Source organism: Boleophthalmus pectinirostris, unplaced genomic scaffold (assembly GCF_026225935.1).
Source record: "Boleophthalmus pectinirostris isolate CB_2022bp ecotype Guang Dong unplaced genomic scaffold, ASM2622593v1 HiC_scaffold_18, whole genome shotgun sequence".
NCBI lineage: Eukaryota > Metazoa > Chordata > Actinopteri > Gobiiformes > Gobiidae > Boleophthalmus > Boleophthalmus pectinirostris.
In genome coordinates this window covers 3,621,386-3,642,480 of record NW_026571133.1, presented here as the reverse complement: position 1 = coordinate 3,642,480, position 21,095 = coordinate 3,621,386, and the positions used below count along the sequence as shown (strand labels likewise).

The 21,095-nt window shown below is 43.0% G+C and overlaps 1 protein-coding gene and 5 non-coding genes across 6 annotated transcripts in view; all 6 read left to right on the top strand.

Moving 5' to 3' along the window:
* Nucleotides 1-21,095, top strand: part of LOC110165438 (ELKS/Rab6-interacting/CAST family member 1-like) — a 467,498-nt gene that overhangs the window by 361,104 nt on the left and 85,299 nt on the right. The window contains exon 20 of the mRNA XM_055153860.1: nt 11,362-11,509. Coding sequence (XP_055009835.1) covers nt 11,362-11,509 — 148 coding nt within the window. The remainder of the gene's footprint in view (nt 1-11,361; nt 11,510-21,095) is intronic.
* On the top strand, nt 16,650-16,722 carry trnak-cuu (transfer RNA lysine (anticodon CUU)). The gene has a single exon. It is a non-coding gene; the product is annotated as a tRNA-Lys (tRNA).
* trnak-cuu (transfer RNA lysine (anticodon CUU)) lies at nt 17,240-17,312 on the top strand. The gene has a single exon. It is a non-coding gene; the product is annotated as a tRNA-Lys (tRNA).
* On the top strand, nt 17,861-17,933 carry trnak-cuu (transfer RNA lysine (anticodon CUU)). The gene has a single exon. It is a non-coding gene; the product is annotated as a tRNA-Lys (tRNA).
* Nucleotides 18,347-18,419, top strand: trnak-cuu (transfer RNA lysine (anticodon CUU)). The gene has a single exon. It is a non-coding gene; the product is annotated as a tRNA-Lys (tRNA).
* Nucleotides 19,492-19,564, top strand: trnak-cuu (transfer RNA lysine (anticodon CUU)). Its single transcript has one exon. It is a non-coding gene; the product is annotated as a tRNA-Lys (tRNA).

Sequence of the window (21,095 nt, the reverse complement as noted above, 5' to 3'; positions counted from 1 at the left end):
TGAGTGTGAGTGAAGGACAAGAGACAATTTTTTTTTTTTGTGATTTATATTGAAATAATTTAAACAAAATAGAAAATAAAAACCAGTCCAGTTTATGGGTTATAGTCCGTGATGATTCTATGATAGTTTAATCCGAGGTATTTTAATCCAGGTTCAAGGTTTATTATCTCTCCATCAGTAAGTCTTTAGTTGAGTTGAAGAAACGCAGTGAAGTTGAATTAAAGGTTGTATGGAGGATTTTTTTTTTGTTTCAAACTGTCAATGAAAGTTTAAAATACCATTACAGAGACACAGCAGCTTTGTAATTATAATGACCAAAAAAAAAAGAATGAAAATCCATCAACTGTGGACGTAGTGAAGCCAGATAAACATTAGCCAAATAGAAAACGAGGCTCCCTCATTTTCTATTGGCTGTTAGGCTGTCAATCAAACTCCTTATGTTTCTAGTGTAATTGACTCATCCGCGCTGGGATTACATGGTTTATTCAGCGGTTCTTAGAGGCTGTAGCTTTTACGCAATTTGCACAAAGTGTGTTGCGGTTGCGGATGAGAATCCACGACCAGTTTGTCGCAAAAGAAAGTCAGTTTTTGAGGTCGCTGAAAGACGAAGAGAAGGGGAAAAGGAGCAAAACCAAACTGGGGTGATTCTTGGAGATTCCTTCCAGTAATGGCGCGACTGAAGCAGACGAAGGGCCTAAAAACTGACGTGTCAGTCGCTAAATTATTTCTAGACAGGTCACTTCAGCAGTAATTCTGAACACGCACGGCTGTAAACAAGCGTGATTTCTAGAGTCAGGAGGCAGGAGGAGATGTTTCTGCTGAGGAGCTGTGGAGGAGGAAGGTGGTGTCAGGCATGCACAACATTTGAAAAAGGACTGTGGCTGTATTTCTCTTCCCTTAAAAAATCCTCTATACAACCTTTAAAGATGAATCAGTCCATACAAAAAAACCTGTCCTAAAAGACCCAAAACCCAACATAAATTCAATGTTTGTATAAGCAAACAAGTATAAGTCAACAGTCCATATTCAAATAATCATTATGTTCAAAATATCAATCCGTTAATTCATCATTAGGTACAGTACTTTATATAACAAATGGAAAATAATAATAGAAACAAGACAAACTAAAAACATAAACATGAGTAACCCTTTATTATTAGTCTGTCTGCGGCTCCAAAACTCAAAATGCTCTGTTCCACCTTGTGATGTCAGCTACATTTTACCTTTAGTTCGGTAAAGCTTGGCAATTCCAGGGCTTAAATGATCCGAATGATTCGAGTGAAGATGTGTGGATCACTTTCTGTATCACCACACGACATCACAAGGTGGAACAGAGCATTTTCAGTTTGAGAGAAGAACTTCGCCTGAATATGGAGGTGTGTTTGTGTGTTAAACATGTGTGAATGAAACAAAACACGACTCCAGCTCTGTTTGTGACGAGGAAACGACATTATAACACAGATCAGAAAACAGCAAAAAATAGAATCTTTAAAAAAAACTATACACACAGGTTTATTTTGTGGTTAAAGTACATTTGTTGGGCAAGTTACTTTAAAACTGCAATGAATTATTTATGACTTGTTACTGTCAGTTTAAAATAATTCATTACAATACAACATTACTGTGTTTAAAATATAAGGCATTGCTTTAGTATTGCGTTATTTTTAAGTTCCTCTCACCAAAATAACTGCGAAGATGCTGAACTTTTGTGCCGTATATGGACTGAACCAGGACTAAACCAGGACTGAACCAAAACTGAACCAGGACTTAAACCAGGAACTGAAACCAGGACTAAACCAGGTCTAAACCAGGACTGAACCAGGACTAACCCACAGCTGAACCAGGACTAAACCAGGACTAGGAACCAGAGGACTGTCTAAACCAGGACTAAAAACTAAACTAGGTCTAAACCAGGACTAAAGTAGGACTAAACCAGAGCTGAACCAGGACTAAACCAGGTCTAAACCAGGACTAAAGTAGGACTAAACCAGAGCTGAACCAGGACTGAACCAGGTCTAAACCAGGACTAAAGTAGGACTAAACCAGAGCTGAACCAGGACTAAACCAGGTCTAAACCAGGACTAAAGTAGGACTAAACCAGAGCTGAACCAGGACTAAACTAGGTCTAAACCAGGACTAAAGTAGGACTAAACCAGAGCTGAACCAGGACTGAAACCAGGACTAAACCAGGTCTGAACCAGGACTAAAGTAGGACTAAACCAGAGCTGAACCAAGACTAAACCATGACTAATCTTGGACTAGAACTTGGAATCGCGTCAGCTGCAGTCAGACCCGTGGAGCGTGGAGTTCTGCGCCGGTCCTTTCGCCCGTGGTCACCAGACGGTCTACGTGGGCGTGTCTCCAGCGTTTCAGTGTTGCTGATATCGCGGCGATTTTAGCGAAATTGTACGAAGAAAAACAAAAAACCCACCACTTCAATCCAGGTTAAAAATGCATTGTAACGCGTGTTACTCACATTTTTACAAAGTAAAATATTATGATTTTTTCCCCTGTAACGCCACATTACTGCGTTACATCAAAAAGCAACGCATTACAGGAATTCGTTACATTTATAACACATTACTCCCAGCACTGTAGATGACCATGTTACCGTACATATTACCTGTCGTTTGTGTATAAATTCTGATTTAAACATATGTAGTTGACCCTTTCTTTGGTTATAATTCGTCAGTTCGTTGAGGGGAAAGTGTGTAAAGTCTGGCCTCTACACGTCTGCAGACACTTTCAACCCAAACATGGAGCAGGCGCGTGTCTCTGGTCTGGAGTAAACAGCAGAGGAGAGGAGGAGGAGAGAGGGATGAAGAGGAGGAGGAGAAGAGAAGAGAAGAGGAGGAGGAGGAGGAGGCAGTGTTTAAAATAGCTCCATGTTTGTGTAAGATACAGGGACTGGCCAATGTCACACAGAACCAAATGTTGCCTTCAAACACACAGGACACCACTTACAGATAGGACCACACGGTACTTACACTCATTTGGGCACTCAGAGGTTTGTGAAGTCCCGGTTCAGTCCCGGTTCAGTGCTGGTTTTTGACCTGGTTTAATTCTGGTTCAGTCTTGGTTGAGTCCTGATTTAGTCCTGGTTCAGTACTAGTTTATTCCTTGTTAAGTCCTGGTTCAGTATTAGTTTAGTTCTAGTTCAGTCCTGGTTTTGTCCTGGTTCAGTCTTGATTTAGTCCTGGTTCAGTCCTGGTTTAGTTCTGGTTCAGTCCTTGTTTAGTCCTTGTTTAGTCCTGGTTCAATCCTGGTTCAGTATTAGTTTAGTTCTAGTTCAGTCCTGGTTTAGTTCTAGTTCAGTCCTGGTTTAGTCCTGGTTCAGTCCTGGTTTAGTCCTGGTTTAGTCCTTGTTTAGTCCTGGTTTAGTCCTGGTTCAGTCCTGGTTTAGTCCTTGTTTAGTCCTGGTTCAGTCCTGGTTCAGTATTAGTTTAGTTCTAGTTCAGTCCTGGTTTAGTCCTGGTTTAGTACTTGTTTAGTCCTGGTTCAGTCCTGGTTTAGTCCTTGTTTAGTCCTGGTTCAGTCCTGGTTCAGTATTAGTTTAGTTCTAGTTCAGTCCTGGTTCAGTTCTGGTTTAGTCCTTGTTTAGTCTTGGTTTAGTCCTGGTTCAGTACTTGTTTAGTCCTGGTTTAGTCCTGGTTCAGTTTTGGTTCAGTCCTGGTTCAGTTTTGGTTCAGTCCTGGTTTAGTCCTGGTTCAGTCCTGGTTCAGTCCTGGTTCAGTCCTGGTTCAGTACTAGTTTAGAAAAAGAAAGAGATACGCATTGCAGTTCTTTTTATTTCAATGACACCACAATGTGACGTTTCGGCCCAGACCTTCTTCAGACATGAACAACACAGATGTCCCCAAAAAGAAAATCATATTTTGCAGATTACAAGCTGCAAGTAGCGAAATATTCAGCCAAAAAAACGGTAATCGAGCAGCAGAAAAACGTTTAGAGTGAGAGAGAAACTTGTGACACTGGGAGGATGCACCATGAAACTTTCCTGGACGTCACTGGATGGACAAAGCCTGGAGCATGTTTTTTTCTTCTTCATTACGCATTTTTTGGTTGGTGCGACTTACACTGCGGAGTGACTTGTAGTTTGAAAAATACAGTACACAAAATAACCTAAACTAAGAACCAAAACAGGATTAACAACATAACAAGTTTTGTGCCAAAAAAAGTGACTAAACTAAGGCCAGTGTTGGGGAGTAACAGATTACATGTACTGGAGTTAAGTAATCAGAGTACAAATTATGAGTAACTGTATTCAGTTACAGTTACTGTTTCAGTGAGTGGTAATTGGATTACAGTTACTTTGTTGAAATAAATGGATTACACAGAGGGATTTTCCTGTTTTCACATTTTGGGCTGTATCCCCCCCTTTTTTTTTTTTTTCCTCGGTAATTCCACTCATTGCCGGACACTAAACCAGGTCTAAACCAGGTCTAAAACCAGGTCTAAACTAGGTCTAAACTAGGACTAAACCAGGACTAAAACCAGGTCTAAAACCAGGTCTAAACCAGGTCTAAACTAGGTCTAAACCAGGTCTAAACTAGGACTAAACCAGGTCTAAACCAGGTCTAAACCAGGTCTAAAACCAGGTCTAAAACCAGGTCTAAAACCAGGTCTAAAACCAGGTCTAAACCAGGTCTAAACCAGGTCTAAAACTAGATCTAAAACCAGGTCTAAACCAGGTCTAAACCAGGTCTAAAACCAGGTCTAAAACCAGGTCTAAACCAGGTCTAAACCAGGTCTAAACCAGGTCTAAAACTAGATCTAAAACCAGGTCCAAACCAGGTCTAAACCAGGACTAAACCAAGAATAAACCAAGACTAAACTATGTCTCAAACAGGGTTTAACAGGACTAAATCATGCTGCGTGGACTGTGCTTCTTCTATCAATAATATTTTTGGTTAAGTAAAGTCTGGGCTTTTTATTTTCTTTTATCAGACAAAACATCTTATGTTACGATATCCTTGTCTTTGCTACTCTTCAGCAAACCAAGTAATCCAAAGTATTCAGATTACATTACTCACCTTAAATAATTTAATGGATTCCGTTCTACATTTTGGGGTATGTAACCTGTAATCTGCAGGGGAAAACATTTTAAAAGTCACCTTCCCAACACTGACTAAGGGACACATAAAACAAAAACAAAACTAAATCTCGAGTGTCCCAAAATAAAGTCGCATAAACCCACAAACGGAATCGAGTGACAGAACTACACTAAACACACAAAGTCAGACAAAAAAAAGTGACGCACACAAAAAAGACACGGACACAAAACGGCACAACACTTTTAGTCAAGGTTTAATCTCACTTAGTTTGAGATTTTTGCCTTTTTTTAAGCATGTTATAGTCTTTTTTTCTGTTTGCTTTTCTTCTAATTTTACTTTTTTACTGGTTTAGTTCCTCAGACCGTCCAACCTCACACCGTCAAACACAGGCCCGAACCGAAAATCCTCCACTCGTTCCTGCACTTTGGAAAATCCGGCGAAATCTCTGCTCTACAAACAGACAAGTTGTGAACACGGACGCACAGTTACACACACTCACGCGCTCGCACACGCACACTTACACACGCTTGCGGACGCGCACCGCTCAGGATTTGTCTCGCACGCTCTTGAGGGACACCGGACCAAGGTGACTCAGATAACACGGGGCACAAGGAGCAGAATGATCTAAGTCCGAGTCGGAGATAGTGTGAGAGGGGCCCGCAGACTGCAGGAAATACTCGAGAGCGGTGGGGCTGATACAGGTCTGTGGTATTTGCCGAGAGCCTGGTGAGCCAGACCGTCCCGCGTTCTGTTCTGTTGTACAAACCAGGACCAGGCTTACAGTAAATTTGACGATCTGCTGTCTAAAAAAATGAGACCGATACATCTGGGACTAATTTGATGACTTGGTTTGTAAGAGCCGTGCTGCAGGAAACGTTCAGATATGGTTTAACTTCTGTGGTTTACGTGGGCTTTGGCAACGATATTCAAAAATAACAGTTCGCAGCAACGTACTTTTAAAAAAAAAAGTACAATGAACTAGTTAATTTTTTGGAACTATGAACGAACTATTAACTATAAACAACAAACGAACTAGTTCATTTTGAAATTTGTGAATTGAACTTTCCCAAACTGGGCAATACTAGTTTCCACAGATGAATGCTGCTGTTCAGTACTAGTTTAGTCCTGGTTTAGTCCTAGTTCAGTACTAGTTATGTCTTGGTTTAGTCCTGGTTCAGTTGTGGTTTTGTCCTGGTTTAGTCCTAATGCAGTCCTGGTTTAGTTCTGGTTTAGTCCTGGTTTTGTCCTAGTTTAGTCCTGGTTCAGTACTAGTTTAGTACTCGTTCAGTCTTGTTTTTTTCCTGGTTCAGTCCTGGTTCAGTCTTGGTTCAGTACTAGTTTAGTCTTGGTTTAGTCCTAGTTCAGTCCTGGTTTAGTCCTGGTTCAGTCCTGGTTTAGTACTAGTTTAGTCCTAGTTCAGTCTGGTTTAGTCCTGGTTTAGTTCTGGTTCAGTCCTAGTTTTTAGTCCTGGTTCAGTCCTAGTTCAGTCTGGTTTAGTCCTTTAGTCCTAGTTCAGTTCTGTTTAGTTTCAGTCCTGGTTTCAGTCCTGGTTCAGTACTAGTTTAGTCCTAGTTCAGTCTTGGTTTAGTCCTGGTTTAGTCCTAGTTCAGTCCTAGTTTAGTTCTAGTTCAGCACTAGTTTAGTCCTGGTTCAGTACTAAAACTCGACATTCAGTTACCGTATTTTCCGCACTATTAGTCGCTCTGGTCATTATAAAACACACTAAATTAAATGGTCTATTTTCAAACTTTTTTTCACAAATAAACTGCACTGGACTTTAAAGGATGAGTGTTTGTTTGTTTGTTCGTTCACGGTGACTCTGGGCTTTGTTCAGTTGTGGCGTGTAGGGAGGTGCTGTCTGGGACCAACGGATTGTCGGCGTGTTCGCAGTGACTCAGTTGTTCAGTCGTGTCTAGAAGCGGCACATCGCACTCGCTTTTTCGGTTCGTTCCTCCGTTCCGTTCCTCGGCGGCGTGGAGTGATGAGTGTGTCTGTGGGTGTTTATGATTATTGTTCTTGTCTTGGCATGAACTCGAAATAAAAACAAATCCAATCAGTAAATCAAAAACCTTTCTATCTTCATTGAGACTAAACCGGATCAGGGTTAGAGGGTTAGGGTTAGGGTTAGAGGGTTAGGGTTAGAGGGTTAGGGTTAGGGTTAGGGTTAGGGTTAGGGTTAGGGTTAGGGAGGGTTAGGGTTAGGGTTAGGGTAGGGTTAGGGTTAGGTTAGGGTTAGGGGTTAGGGTTAGGGTTAGGGTTAGGGTTAGGGTTAGGGTTAGGGTTAGGGAGGGTTAGGGTTAGGGTTAGGGTTAGGGTTAGGGTTAGGGTTAGGGTTAGGGTTAGGGTTAGGGTTAGGGTTAGAGGGTTAGGGTTAGGGTTAGGGTTAGGGTTAGGGTTAGGGTTAGGGTTAGGGTTAGGGTTAGGGTTAGGGTTAGGGTTAGGGTTAGGGTTAGGGTTAGGGTTAGAGGGTTAGGGTTAGTTAGGGTTAGAGGGTTAGGGTTAGGGTTAGGGTTAGGGTTAGGGTTAGGGTTAGAGGGTTAGGGTTAGGGTTAGGGTTAGGGTTAGGGTTAGGGTTAGGGTTAGGGTTAGGGTTAGGGTTAGGGTTAGGGTTAGGGTTAGGGTTAGGGTTAGGGTTAGGGTTAGGGTTAGGGTTAGAGGGTTAGGGTTAGGGTTAGAGGGTTAGGGTTAGGGTTAGAGGGTTAGAGGGTTAGGGTTAGGGTTAGGGTTAGAGGGTTAGAGGGTTAGGGTTAGGGTTAGGGTTAGGGTTAGGGTTAGGGTTAGGGTTAGGGTTAGGGTTAGGGTTAGAGGGTTAGAGGGTTAGGGTTAGGGTTAGGGTTAGGGTTAGGGTTAGGGTTAGGGTTAGGGTTAGGGTTAGGGTTAGGGTTAGAGGGTTAGGGTTAGGGTTAGGGTTAGGGTTAGGGTTAGGGTTAGGGTTAGGGTTAGAGGGTTAGGGTTAGGGTTAGGGTTAGGGTTAGGGTTAGGGTTAGGGTTAGGGTTAGGGTTAGAGGGTTAGAGGGTTAGGGTTAGGGTTAGGGTTAGGGTTAGGGTTAGAGGGTTAGGGTTAGGGTTAGAGGGTTAGGGTTAGGGTTAGAGGGTTAGAGGGTTAGGGTTAGGGTTAGGGTTAGGGTTAGGGTTAGGGTTAGGGTTAGAGGGTTAGGGTTAGAGGGTTAGGGTTAGGGTTAGAGGGTTAGGGTTAGAGGGTTAGGGTTAGGGTTAGGGTTAGGGTTAGGGTTAGGGTTTAGGGTTAGGGTTAGGGTTAGGGTTTAGGGTTAGGGTTAGGGTTAGGGTTAGGGTTAGGGTTAGGGTTAGGGTTAGGGTTAGGGTTAGGGTTAGGGTTAGGGTTAGGGTTAGAGGGTTAGAGGGTTAGGGTTAGGGTTAGGGTTAGGGTTAGGGTTAGGGTTAGAGGGTTAGGGTTAGGGTTAGGGTTTAGGGTTAGAGGGGGTTTAGGGTTAGGGTTAGGGTAGAGGGTTAGGGTTAGGGTTAGGGTTAGGGTTAGGGTTAGGGTTAGAGGGTTAGGGTTAGGGTTTAGGGTTAGGGTTAGGGTTAGGGTTAGGGTTAGGGTTAGGGTTAGGGTTAGGGTTAGGGTTAGGGTTAGGGTTAGGGTTAGGGTTAGGGTTAGGGTTAGGGTTAGGGTTAGGGTTAGGGTTAGGGTTAGGGTTAGGGTTAGGGTTAGGGTTAGGGTTAGGGTTAGGGTTAGGGTTAGGGTTAGGGTTAGGGTTAGGGTTAGGGTTAGGGTTAGGGTTAGGGTTAGGGTTAGGGTTAGGGTTAGGGTTAGGGTTAGGGTTAGGGTTAGGGTTAGGGTTAGGGTTAGGGTTAGGGTTAGGGTTAGTTAGGGTTAGGGTTAGAGGGTTAGGGTTAGGGTTAGAGGGTTAGGGTTAGGGTTAGGGTTAGGGTTAGGGTTAGAGGGTTAGGGTTAGGGTTAGGGTTAGGGTTAGGGTTAGGGTTAGGGTTAGGGTTAGGGTTAGGGTTAGGGTTAGGGTTAGAGGGTTAGGGTTAGGGTTAGGGTTAGGGTTAGGGTTAGGGTTAGAGGGTTAGGGTTAGGGTTAGGGTTAGGGTTAGGGTTAGGGTTAGGGTTAGGGTTAGGGTTAGGGTTAGGGTTAGGGTTAGGGTTAGGGTTAGGGTTAGGGTTAGGGTTAGGGTTAGGGTTAGGGTTAGGGTTAGGGTTAGGGTTAGGGTTAGTTAGGGTTAGGGTTAGGGTTAGGGTTAGGGTTAGGGTTAGTTAGGGTTAGGGTTAGGGTTAGGGTTAGGGTTAGGGTTAGGGTTAGGGTTAGGGTTAGGGTTAGGGTTAGAGGGTTAGGGTTAGAGGGTTAGGGTTAGAGGGTTAGGGTTAGAGGGTTAGGGTTAGAGGGTTAGGGTCAGAGTGTCTGTTTTTCTAGGTATGTTTGCGCAATAAAACCACTTGTAATTAAATAAACGTAAAGTAGAGCTGCTTAATGTCACACTGCGGAACTTTCCAGACAGAGCGGTAACATCTCCATAGACCCCCAGTCAAAAAGTTACATAGTGCGGCTTTAAGGCCCGTAATTGCTCGCGCAGACCTCTCTCTCTCTCTCTCTTTCCCCCTCGAGATTAGAATTCGAGATGAGCTGATGAAAAGTTGTGTTTGCTCATTAAAAATCCTGCGTCCTGTGGAGCCGTGTGTAATCTGTAAACATGAGGTCTGAGCCGCTTTTAGACTTCCAGTGGTGTGGACACATTTCAGAGAATGTGAGACAGCCACAAGCAAAAAGAGAGAGGGAGAGAAGAGGAGGAGGAGGAGGGAAAGAGAGAAGGAGGGAGGAGGATTAAGGAGAGAGAAAACTGAGGGGCTGAAATGAACATCCTTGTTAAAAAGTTAAAGGTCCTATATTGTGGTTCTGGTTCAGTCCTGGTTCAGTACTAATTTAGTCCTGGTGTAGTACGAGTTTAGTCATGGTTTAGTACTAGTTTACGTCTGGTTTAGTCCTGGTTTTGTCCTGGTTTAGTCCTAGTCCAGTCCAGGTTCAGTCCTTGTTCAGTCCTGGTTTAGTCCGGGTTCAGGACTATTTTAGTCCTGGTTCAGTCCTGGTTCAGTCCTGACTGAGTCCTGGTTCAGTCCTAGTTCAGTCCTGGTTTATTCCTGGTTCAGTGCTAATTTAATCCTAGTTCAGTCCTGGTTCAAACCTGGTTTAGTCCTGGTTCAGTCCTGGTTTTGTCCTGCTTTAGTCCTAGTTCAGTACTAGTTTAGTCCTGATTGTACTAGTTTAGTTCTGGTTCAGTACTAGGTCAGTCCGGGTTCAGTCCTGGTGTAGTACGAATTTAGTCCTCGTTCAGTTCTGGTTTAGTCCTGGTTCAGTCCTGGTTAGGTCCTAGTTCAGTCCAGGTTCAGTCCTTGTTCAATCCTGGTTTAGTCCAGGTTCAGTACTAATTTGTCCTGGTTCAGGACTATTTTAGTTCTGGTTCAGTCTTGGTTCAGTCCTGGTCTAGTCTTGGTTCAGTCCTGGTTTTGGTCCTGGTTTAGTCCAAGTTAGGTTGTAGTTCAGTCCTGGTTCAAACCTGGTTTAGTCCTGGTTCAGTCCTGGTTCAGTCTTGATTAAGTCTTGGTCCAGTCCCGGTTCAGTACTAGTTTAGTCCTTATGTAGTACGAGTTTAGTTCTGGTTCAGTGCTGGTTTTGTCCTGGTTTAGTCCTGGTTCAGTCCTGGTTTAGTCCTTGTTCAGTCCTGGTTTAGTCCTGGTTCAGTCCTGCTTTAGTCCTGGTTTATTCCTGGTTTAGTCCTGGTTCAGTCCTGGTTCAGTCTAGTTTAGTCCTTGTTCAGTCCTGGTTAGTCCTGGTTCAGTCTGGTTCAGTTTAGTCCTGGTTAGTCAGTTCTAGTTCTGTTTAGTCTGGTTTCAGTCTTGTTCAGTCCCGGTCTAGCTGGTTTAGTCGTTCAGTCCGGTTCAGTTTAGTTAGTCCTGGTTCAGGTTTCCAGTCCTTGGTTTAGTCCTGGTTTAGTCCTGCTTTAGTCCTGGTTCAGTCCTGGTTTAGTCTTGGTTTAGTCCTGGTTCAGTCCTGGTTCAGTTCAGTAATATTTTATCTGCAGCCTGTTATATCTAATCTATGTTAAACACAAAATTGGACATCGTCATGGTGATTTTCCAACAAAATTAAATCAAATTTCAGAGAATGTGAGTCAGCCACGAGGAGAGAAGAAGAAAAACACAACAAAAATACAAAAAGCTTTAATCTGTCTCTGGAGTTTTTCATGTACATTGGACTTTAAATGTTTTGTTTAGTTTTTCCCCAATGAGATTTTATATTCCTGATGTAGATTTCATGTTGTTTTGTTGTTGTTATTCTTCCGTTTACAGGCAGGAGGCGCTGCTGGCCGCCATCAGTGAGAAGGACGCCAACATCGCGCTGCTGGAGCTCTCCTCGTCCAAGAAGAAGAAAACCCAGGAGGAGGTGTCGGCTCTGAAGAGGGAGAAGGACAGTCTGGTGCAGCAGCTCAAGCAGCAGGTACGAACACGAACCGGTCTGGGCCGCAGGAGGGAGCAGAGGAGGGAGCAGAGGAGGAGGAGGAGGAGGGAGGGAGCAGGAGGGAGCGGAGGAGGGAGCAGAGGAGGGAGCAGAGGAGGGAGCAGAGGAGGGAGCAGAGGAGGGAGCAGAGGAGGGAGCAGAGGAGGGAGCGAGGAGGGAGGAGGAGGAGGAGGAGGGAGCAGAGGAGGGAGCAGAGGAGGGATAGAGGAGGGAGCAGAGGAGGGAGCGGAGGAGGGAGCGGAGGAGGGAGCGGAGGAGGGAGCAGAGGAGGGAGCAGAGGAGGGAGCAGAGGAGGGAGAAGAGGAGGGAGCAGAGGAGGGAGCAGAGGAGGGAAGCAGAGGAGGGAGCAGAGGAGGGAGCAGAGGAGGGAGCAGAGGAGGGAGCAGAGGAGGGCAAGATGAAAGCACCGGGGTAACAAGAACATCTCAGGCAAAATCCACTTTTCAGACATTTCACCTGAAGGACTGAAATGAACGTCCTTGTTAAAAAGTTAAAGGTGCGATATTATGGTTCTGGTTTAGTCCTGGTTCAGTCCTAATTCAGTTTTGGTTCAGTACTAATTTAGTCCTGGCGTAGTACGAGTTTAGTCCTGGTTCAGTACTAGTTTACCTCTGGTTTAGTCATGGTTTACTACTGGTTTAGTCCTGGTTCTGTATTAGTTTAGTCCTAGTTCACTCCTGGTTTAGTTGTGGCTCAGTCTTGTTTTAGTCCTGCTTCAGTCCTGGTTCAGTACTAGTTTAGTCCTGGTTCAGTACTAGTTTAGTCCTGGTTCAGTCCTGGTGTAGTACTAGTTTACTTCTGGTTTAGTCCTGGTTTAGTCCTAGTTCAGTCCAGGTTTAGTTCTGGTTTAGTCCTGGTTCAGTTCTGGTTCAGTACTAGTTTAGTCCTGGTGTAGTACAAGTTTAGTCCTAGTTCAGGACTGGTTTAGTTCTGGTTTAGTCTTGGTTTAGTCCTAGTTTAGTCCTGGTTCAGTCTTGCTACAGTCCTGGTTCTGTACTAGTTTAGTCCTGGTTCAATCCTGGTTTAGTTCTGGTTAATCCTGGTTTAGTTCTGGTTTAGTCTTATTTCAGTCCTGGTTCAGTACTAGTTTAGTCCTGGTTCAATCCTGGTTTAGTTCTGGTTAATCCTGGTTTAGTTCTGGTTTAGTCTTGGTTCAGTCCTGGTTCAGTACTAGTTTAGTCCTGGTGTAGTGCAACGTTAGTCCTGGTACTGTATTTTTTGGTCTATAAGTCGCACCAGCCAAAACATGTGTAATAAAGAAGGAAAAACATATATAAGTCTCACCGGACTATAAGTCATACTTTTTGGGGGAAATTTATTTTTATAAAATCAGAGAACAGGAACTGACATTTCAAGTTACAAGTCAAGTTCTAGTAAAAACAATAGAAGAGAGAACAACAGACTGTTAATGTCACATATGAACAGTTCTTCAGATAAACTATAACATAAACAACAGAACAGAACAAGTTTAACAAACTCTCCATCTCACTCCAAATCACTAAATCCATTCAATTCTTCATCCTCGGTGTCACTTCTGAACAACTCCACGACCTCCGGAGGTAAACAGACGCTGCTTCCTCTTCTGTGTCGCTGTTGTCAGACTCAGCATCAGTTCCAGTTATAATTATTCGGGTCTTTCTGAATCCCGACAGGATGGTTTCAGTGTCACTGAAGTCCAAACTTTGTCGATTCATCCAGTGACTTCAGGAAAGTTTCATGGTTCATCCTCCTGGTGTCACAGGTTTTTCACTCACTCCAAACTTTCTTTTTGCTGCTCGATTACCGTTTTCGGCTGAATATTTCACTACTTGCAGCTTGTAATCTACAAAATCTGATTTTATTTTTGGGGACATCCATGTTCAGTCTTCTCAGTTGTCTTAATAAGTTTGTTTTAATGTTAAATTTTCAATGATACAGAAGTAATGTTGCTATCGACTGACATGATACAGACAGAACAGAGGCTCTTTCTGCAGGAGACATGTGCAGTAGAGTGAAGTGACAGTGGTACAGGAGGAACAGGAGCAGCAGATACTGACACACACAAGACTAGAACCTCTCGACGCTTCAGTGTGAACATTTTTAATATATAAGTCGCACTGGAAACACCCAAACCGTGAAAAAAAGTGCGACTTATAGTCCAAAAAATACGGTAAATTTCCAGGTCATGCTGTTTGTGTGAATGGGGTTTGCATTGACCTGGAGATCTTTTTAAGTCCAGGATTTTGGCCCGAAACGACAACAACTACACCACTCAAAGTTCACTTGAATGTACAGAAACAGACATTTGAATCATTTTGGTCTCGTAATGAGTGTGCACAGACCTGAATGTACATACTGAACGTGTTAAAATAAAGGCACAGGTGATGAGGAAGTCTTCGGAGGAGCAGAGAAAACATGAAAGCTCAAAGTGGCTCCAGGTTTGACCAGAGCCCGGACCACCGCTGGTATATTTAGTCCCTCTCCCTCCCTCCGCTCACCGCACACACCTCGACGTGCAATCAATCTGTATTTATTTCACATTTGTGGTCTCCGGGCGCAGAGTCTCACCTGTATTCGCACACGAGGCCGGTGCCAAAAACAAGGATATAAAGTTGACCAAACAGCGCGTTGGTTACACAGGGGGCCAGTGAAACTCACACTCACAGTAAAGCCTCTTCATAGGCCAGTGAAAAACCACCAGGTGAACGAGGCTACGGCGACGGGACGGGTTTAAGTCTGGACTCTACGAACTGGATTTTTACATCAGGGAGATTATGATTTAAAATAATCTATGTGTCATTTGTTAATTTGTTTTTCAAAGTAAAAACAAAAGTAAGAAAACGAAAAAAAAAAAGTATTTTCTTCATTATTTGTCTCCAAAACCAAAATGAAAAACTGGATAATGAGATTAGTCCTGGTTTAGACTTGGTTTAGTCCTGATATAGACCATATATATATATGGTCTATATATATATATATATATATATATATATATATATATATATATATATATATATATATATATATATCCCGACACTCAGTCATGGTTCAGTCTGGTTTAGTACTGGTTTAGTCCTGGTTCAGTCGTGGTTTTGTCCTAGTTTAGTCCTGGTTCAGTACTGGTTTCGTCCTGTTTTAGTCCTGTTTAATCCTAGTTCAGTCCTGGTTTAGTCCTGGTTCAGTCCTGGGATCAGTCCTGGTTTAGTCCTGGTTCCCAGTACTGGTTTCGTCCTGTTTTAGTCCTGGTTTAATCCTGGTTCAGTCCTGGTTTAGTTTAGTCCTGGTTTAGTCCTGTTTAAATCCTTTCAGTCCTAGTCCAGTCCTGGTTCAGTCCTGGTTTAGTCCTGGTTCAGTCCTGGTTTCAGTCCTGGTTTAGTCCTGGTTCAGTCCTGGTTCAGTCCTATTTTAGTTCTGGTTCAGTCCTGGTTTAGTCTAGTTTTAGTCCTGTTTAATCCTGGTTCAGTCCTGGATCAGTCCTGGTTCAGTCCTGGTTCAGTCCTGGTTCAGTCCTGGGATCAGTCCTGGTTTAGTCCTGGTTCAGTCCTGGTTTAGTCTAGTTTTAGTCCTGTTTAATCCTGGTTCAGTCATAGGTTCAGTCCTGGCATCTCTAGTTTTTATTATAGATCCACAGTCAGAATAGGACGAAACGGAAAGTGGCCATTATCCATTTTTTCCATTATTCGTTTAAACACCAAAATCAAAAATTGAAAAAAATAAATCGTGCAAGATTTTCCAAGAAAAAGTGACTTATTCCTATTTGCATATAAGTTCATATTAAAACATTTTGTTGAAATAGCATTTTTCTTAAAGTTTGTTTCAGGTTGTTCATAATATGCAATATTAAAAGAAAGAGTTCATCAATTAAAAAAAGATTTCTGTAATAAATTTGCGTTTCTCAGCACAAATATTTGAACTTATTGCTGTTTTTGGGGTGTATATGCCATGAATTTTCTGATCCGGTCCATTTGGGATCAAAGTAGGTTGGATACGGCCCCCGGACCAAAATGAGTTTGACACCCCTGTTCTCGTGTTTTCTGATTCCTAAACTAGTCGCTGGAGAGAAATGAAATTGAGCTGAGTCCTTACATGAGGTAAAATTATGAAGTATGTTTATTTTGTTATTCCAAATGATGTTAAACAGGCCCGTCAGCGTCATCCAAAGAGCCGTATGTGGTCCGGGAGCCGTACAATACCCAGGTCTGCCTTCGAGTGTCACATCTTTCCCTCTGCCTCCGATCCAAGCTGCAGACATCACTTCCTCGTCACTTGCCTCTGTGTTTCTGCCGAGGTTAGACTTTGGCTCCATCTTTCATAATGACACATGCGTTTTGGCCCCGCGAAGCCCCCAGACGGACATAACACGCAGTCCCATAACACCGAGGAGATCCTGCAGCATAAATCAGACTCTAAGTACATGTTTGGGTGAGGTCTGACCGTCGCTACGATAAAAGCCGTGAAAGTCGGTCGTCCTGGAATTCGCTTGGCCTCCGTTTTTGAGGTCTTCATAACTGGACGTAACATGATCCTTGATTGAAAGCGTTTTAAAATAACAGTTTCGTTTCGATCCGGTTCTTGCCTGTCACCGCGCGGACGTTATCGCTTTGCCCGGGAATGTTCCGCGGTATGGCATTTAAAGAATCTGTCGCCGCGGAGACTTGGCCAAGATCCGCGGGGAGAGAGAGAGAGATAAGTCCGCTCGCGTTACGAAAGCTTAAGTGTTTTTCAAGGTATTTCTGAGCAGTAGAAATATGTGCAGTTGAAGAAGAAAGAAAGAAATGCTTGATAGGTTTACTGTGGAACATTCCAGGTAAAGCAATAAGATCGCCGTGGAAACGAGAAGCTCAGTTGGCAAGTTACGCAGTGCACTTTTATGGTTTTGACTTGTTTCGAGAAGTAGTCGTTTATTTATTCAGAAACGTGGTGTAGTCCTGGGTTAGACCGAGTTTAGACCTGTCCAAGTCCTGGTTTTGACGTACTTTAAACTGTTTGTCAAGTCCTGGTTTAGTTCTCGTCTTCCTATTTGTAAGTGTAAAGTTGTAAATCTGTTCTTGCCTCATGGTCAGTTGCCCGTTTTAATCCTTCCACTCGACTGAGGTCAGGTTTCAGTCTCTTTTTCAGTCTCATCTTTTTGCACTGCACAGCCCGGCTAGCTCAGTCGGTAGAGCATGAGACTCTTAATCTCAGGGTCGTGGGTTCGAGCCCCACGTTGGGCGCTGACTTCTTGCACAATGGTCATGAAGATTTGGATCTCACTTTCTATCACCTCTGAGAAGTCACCACTGATTTGTTCTATAGTAGAATATCAAGTGATTAGAATCCATTCACACTGAAGTGTTCGTCTTGTCTCGTTCTCGTGGGCCAGATCTTGTATCTCGTCTTGTGGAAATCGTGTTTCGTCCCGTTCCTACGAATTTATCTTGCACTTTTTTGGACGCTCAAAGACACTTTACAGAGCTTTATTAATACTGTAACATACTGTTGTAGCCACAGCTGCCCTGGGACAGACTGACGGGAGCGAGGCTGATGTCCGACTACCAAACACTCAGACACCATTTTTATACTTGGCCAGAAATGTGCCTGTGCTCACTTCTTATTTGGAAATGTAAAGTTGTAAATATGTTCTTGCATCATCGTCAGTTGCCCGTTTTAACCCCCCTCCACTCGACTGAACTCAGATTTCAGACAGTCAGAGCCCCTCTCTTTTTCAGTCTCATCTTCTTGACCACTACAGCCCGGCTAGCTCAGTCGGTAGAGCATGAGACTCTTAATCTCAGGGTCGTGGGTTCGAGCCCCACGTTGGGCGCTGACTTCTTGGACATTGGTCATGAAAGTTTCCATCTCACTTTCCCCACTGAGAAATCACCAATTATTTGTTCTGTGGGCAAATATGCAAATCCTTCTAGTGGAGATATCAGATGATTAGAATCCGTTCACTCTGAGGTGTTTGTCTTGTTTCGTTCTTCTGGACCCAATCTCGTATCTCGTCTCATCTTGTGTAAATCGTGTTTCGTCCCATCCCCGTGAATTTCTATAGCACATTTTTGGACATTCAAAGACACTTTACAGAGCTTTATTAATACTGTAAGATACTGTTGTAGCCACAGCTGCCCTGGGACAGACTGACGGGAGTGAGGCTGATGTTCGACCATCACCAAACTCTCACTCAGACACCATTTTTATACTAGGTCGGAAATGTGCCTGTGCTCACTTCTTATTTGGAAATGTAAAGTTGTAAATATGTTCTTGCCTCATAGTCAGTTGCCCATTTTAATCCCCCCACTTGATGAATCCCAGATTTTGGCAACAGTCAAAGCCCCTCTCTTTTTTCAGTCTAATTTTTAACCAATCACAGCCCGGCTAGCTCAGTCGGTAGAGCATGAGACTCTTAATCTCAGGGTCGTGGGTTCGAGCCCCACGTTGGGCGCTGACTTCTTGGTCATGAAGATTTCGATCTCACTGTCCTTCACTTCCCGTCTCTTAAGTCACCAATGATTTGCTCTATAGACAAATATGCACATCTTTGTAGTGGAGATATCAAGTGATTAGAATCTATTCACTCTGAAGTGTTTGTCTTGTCTCGTTCTCATGGTCCTGATCTTGTATCTCGTCTCGTCTTGTGGAGATCATGTTTCATCCCATCCCTATGAATTTATGTTGCACTTTTTGGACACTCAAAGACACTTTTCAGAGCTTTATTAATACTGTAAGATACTGTTGTAGCCACAGCTGCCCTGGGACAGACTGACAGAAGCAAAACATGAAACAGTCACTCAGACATCATTTTTGTACTAGGCCCAAAACCTTCCTTTTTTCAGTGTCATCTTTTTGTGTAAAACAGCCCGGCTAGCTCAGTCGGTAGAGCATGAGACTCTTAATCTCAGGGTCGTGGGTTCGAGCCCCACGTTGGGCGCTGACTTCTTGGACCATCATTTGTTCTATTGGCAAATCGCTCGTCTTTCTAGTAGAGATGTAAATTGTTTAGAATCCATAGCGACCGATGGCAGGTAGACTCTATCGATATGTACAGAAAATATTGATTATATTCCGAAAATTATGTAGTTTAAATTTACAACAAACTCATCAACTTTTTATTTATTTATTTTTATTTTTTTACCACAAACCTTTAAGAGAGCTGTGCAGCCACATTATCTCTTCACACTTAAGTGTTCAGATAAGACTTTGTGTGGACTTTAGACCAGACCTGGGCCTTGTACAGCTCCCAGGGATCATTGCAGCCCTTTAGTTGACTCTGACCGGCCTATTTAAGATCATTTGGAATTACAAAATAAGCTTTTTATAATTTTATAACCTCATTTTATGTTATAACTTTATGAATTGACTGAAGCTGGATTGTTTTAGTTTTAGGTGTTTTTTTAATGACATTTTTTGTAAGGCAACCTCACTTTTTCAATACTTACTCATAACATAAACTCCCACCAGTCTGACCAGCTCATTAAAACAAAGATATTTACTGTTTTTTATAAAGAAATACAATTAATATTCTGCAGAATTGAGTTAAGAATTATGCCACGGCCATCCACAATATTTTCTGTTTCTCATGTGGCCCCATGGAAAAAATAATTTCCCACTCTTGCTTTAGATAGAAGGTCGACCCCAACAAAAAACTGGCCTGCGCTGGAGATTTAGGGCCAATGCTGATTCCATAAAAAGTGCAAATATCGGCCTGTTATATCCTGTTATACACTTCCTATTTGGAAGTGTAAAGTTGTAAATCTGTTCTTGCATCATGGTCCGTTGCTCTTTTAACTCCTCCAACTTAAGTAAGTCTTTATTTATATAGTGCTTTTTCACAGACATTTTTGTCACAGAGACGCTTTACAGATCATTATTCAGCATTAATAATGGTGAATAATACCTGGTGATGGTAAGCTACTGTTGTAACCACAGAATTTAACTAAACTCAGATTTCAGCAACAGTGAAAGCCCCTCTCTTTTTTAGTCTCACCTTTTTGACCTGCACAGCCCGGCTAGCTCAGTCGGTAGAGCATGAGACTCTTAATCTCAGGGTCGTGGGTTCGAGCCCCACGTTGGGCGCTGACTTTCTTGGACATTGGTCATGAAGATTTAGATCTCACTGTCTTCACTTCCCCTCTCTTAAAGGTTGTAAAGAGGATTTTTTTAAGGAAGAGAAATACAGCGACAGTCCTTGTGCGCATTCAGAATTACTGTTGAAGTTTCCTGTTAACCAGTAATTCAGCGACCGACGTGTCAGTTTTTAGACCCTTCGTCTGCTTCGGTCGCGCCATCGCTGGACGAGATCTCCAAGAATCACCTCAGTTTGGCTTTGCTCCTTTTCCCCTTCTCTTCTTCTTTCAGCGACCTCAAAAAACGGACTTTCTTTTGGGGCGAACCGGTCGTGGATTCTCGTCCGCCGTCGCGACAAACTTTGTGCGAAATGCGAGGAAGCGACAGTTCGAAAAAGCCTCTAAGAACCGCCGCGTAAACCACGTAATCCCCGCGCTCCGACGAGTCAGTTACACTAGGGAGTTTGATTGACAACCCAACAGCCAATAGAAAATGAGGGAGCCTCGTTTTCTATTGGCTGATGTTTATCTGGCCTCACTACGTCCACAGTTGATAGATTTTCGTTTTTTTTTTTTTTGGTCATCATAATTACAAAGCTGCTGCGTCTCTGTTAATAGTATTTTAATCTTTCACTGACAGTTTGAAACAAAAAAAAATCCTCCATACAACCTTTAAGTCACCAATGATTTGTTCTATAGACAAATACGCAAATCTTTGTGGTAGAGATATCAACAGATTAGAATCTATTCACACTAAAGTGTTCAAATGAAGCTCGTCTTGTCTCGTTCTCGTGGATCCAATCACGTGTCTTGTCTCATCTTGTGGAAACTGTTTCCTCCCATTCCTACGAATTTCTATCGCACTTTTTTGGACACTCAAAGACACTTTACAGAGCATTGTATATCGGCCAACTGATATATTGGTTTTTCTCTGCTTTTTAGACTTGTCAAAATGTACTAGAATCAACAGAAATACATTTTTAGTCATTTCTGCACCCTAAAATTGTACTTTAGGATGCACTTTTTAAACTTTTGACTAAAAAAAACACAATATATGAATTTGTTGAGAGAGTAAAATTGTCCAGTGAAACGCTGTAACATCGTTCGACCCCTGACACCAGTAATTATTCGTCTTCTGGGGTCAAACGAAGTCGGTCTTTTTCAGATTAATCTTTGAGGACTTATTTTTGGGGCCATTAGTCTCTCATCACACAGTTGTCATTTAAAAGTCTTACGCAGCGCTCGGAGCGGGTCAAACCGGGGCCAATCGCATTTTTACATCTTGATGATAAAGTCCTTTTCGAAGCATGACTCAGCGCTTTTTCATTCTTGGATAATTGCGGCGAAACAAACACAATGGAGGTTCTTATGAGCGGCTGGAGAAGGATGAAAAGAACTCATTTCATTTTTGATTCCCGTGGGCCTTATCAACGCAAAATCATTTTCAACAAAGGTCCGACTCAGCACTTCTCGGCTTTTGTTTCACTGCGAGTTACAAATGAACTCCAAGTGGCCATTGTCAGCGGGATACAGACGAGAGA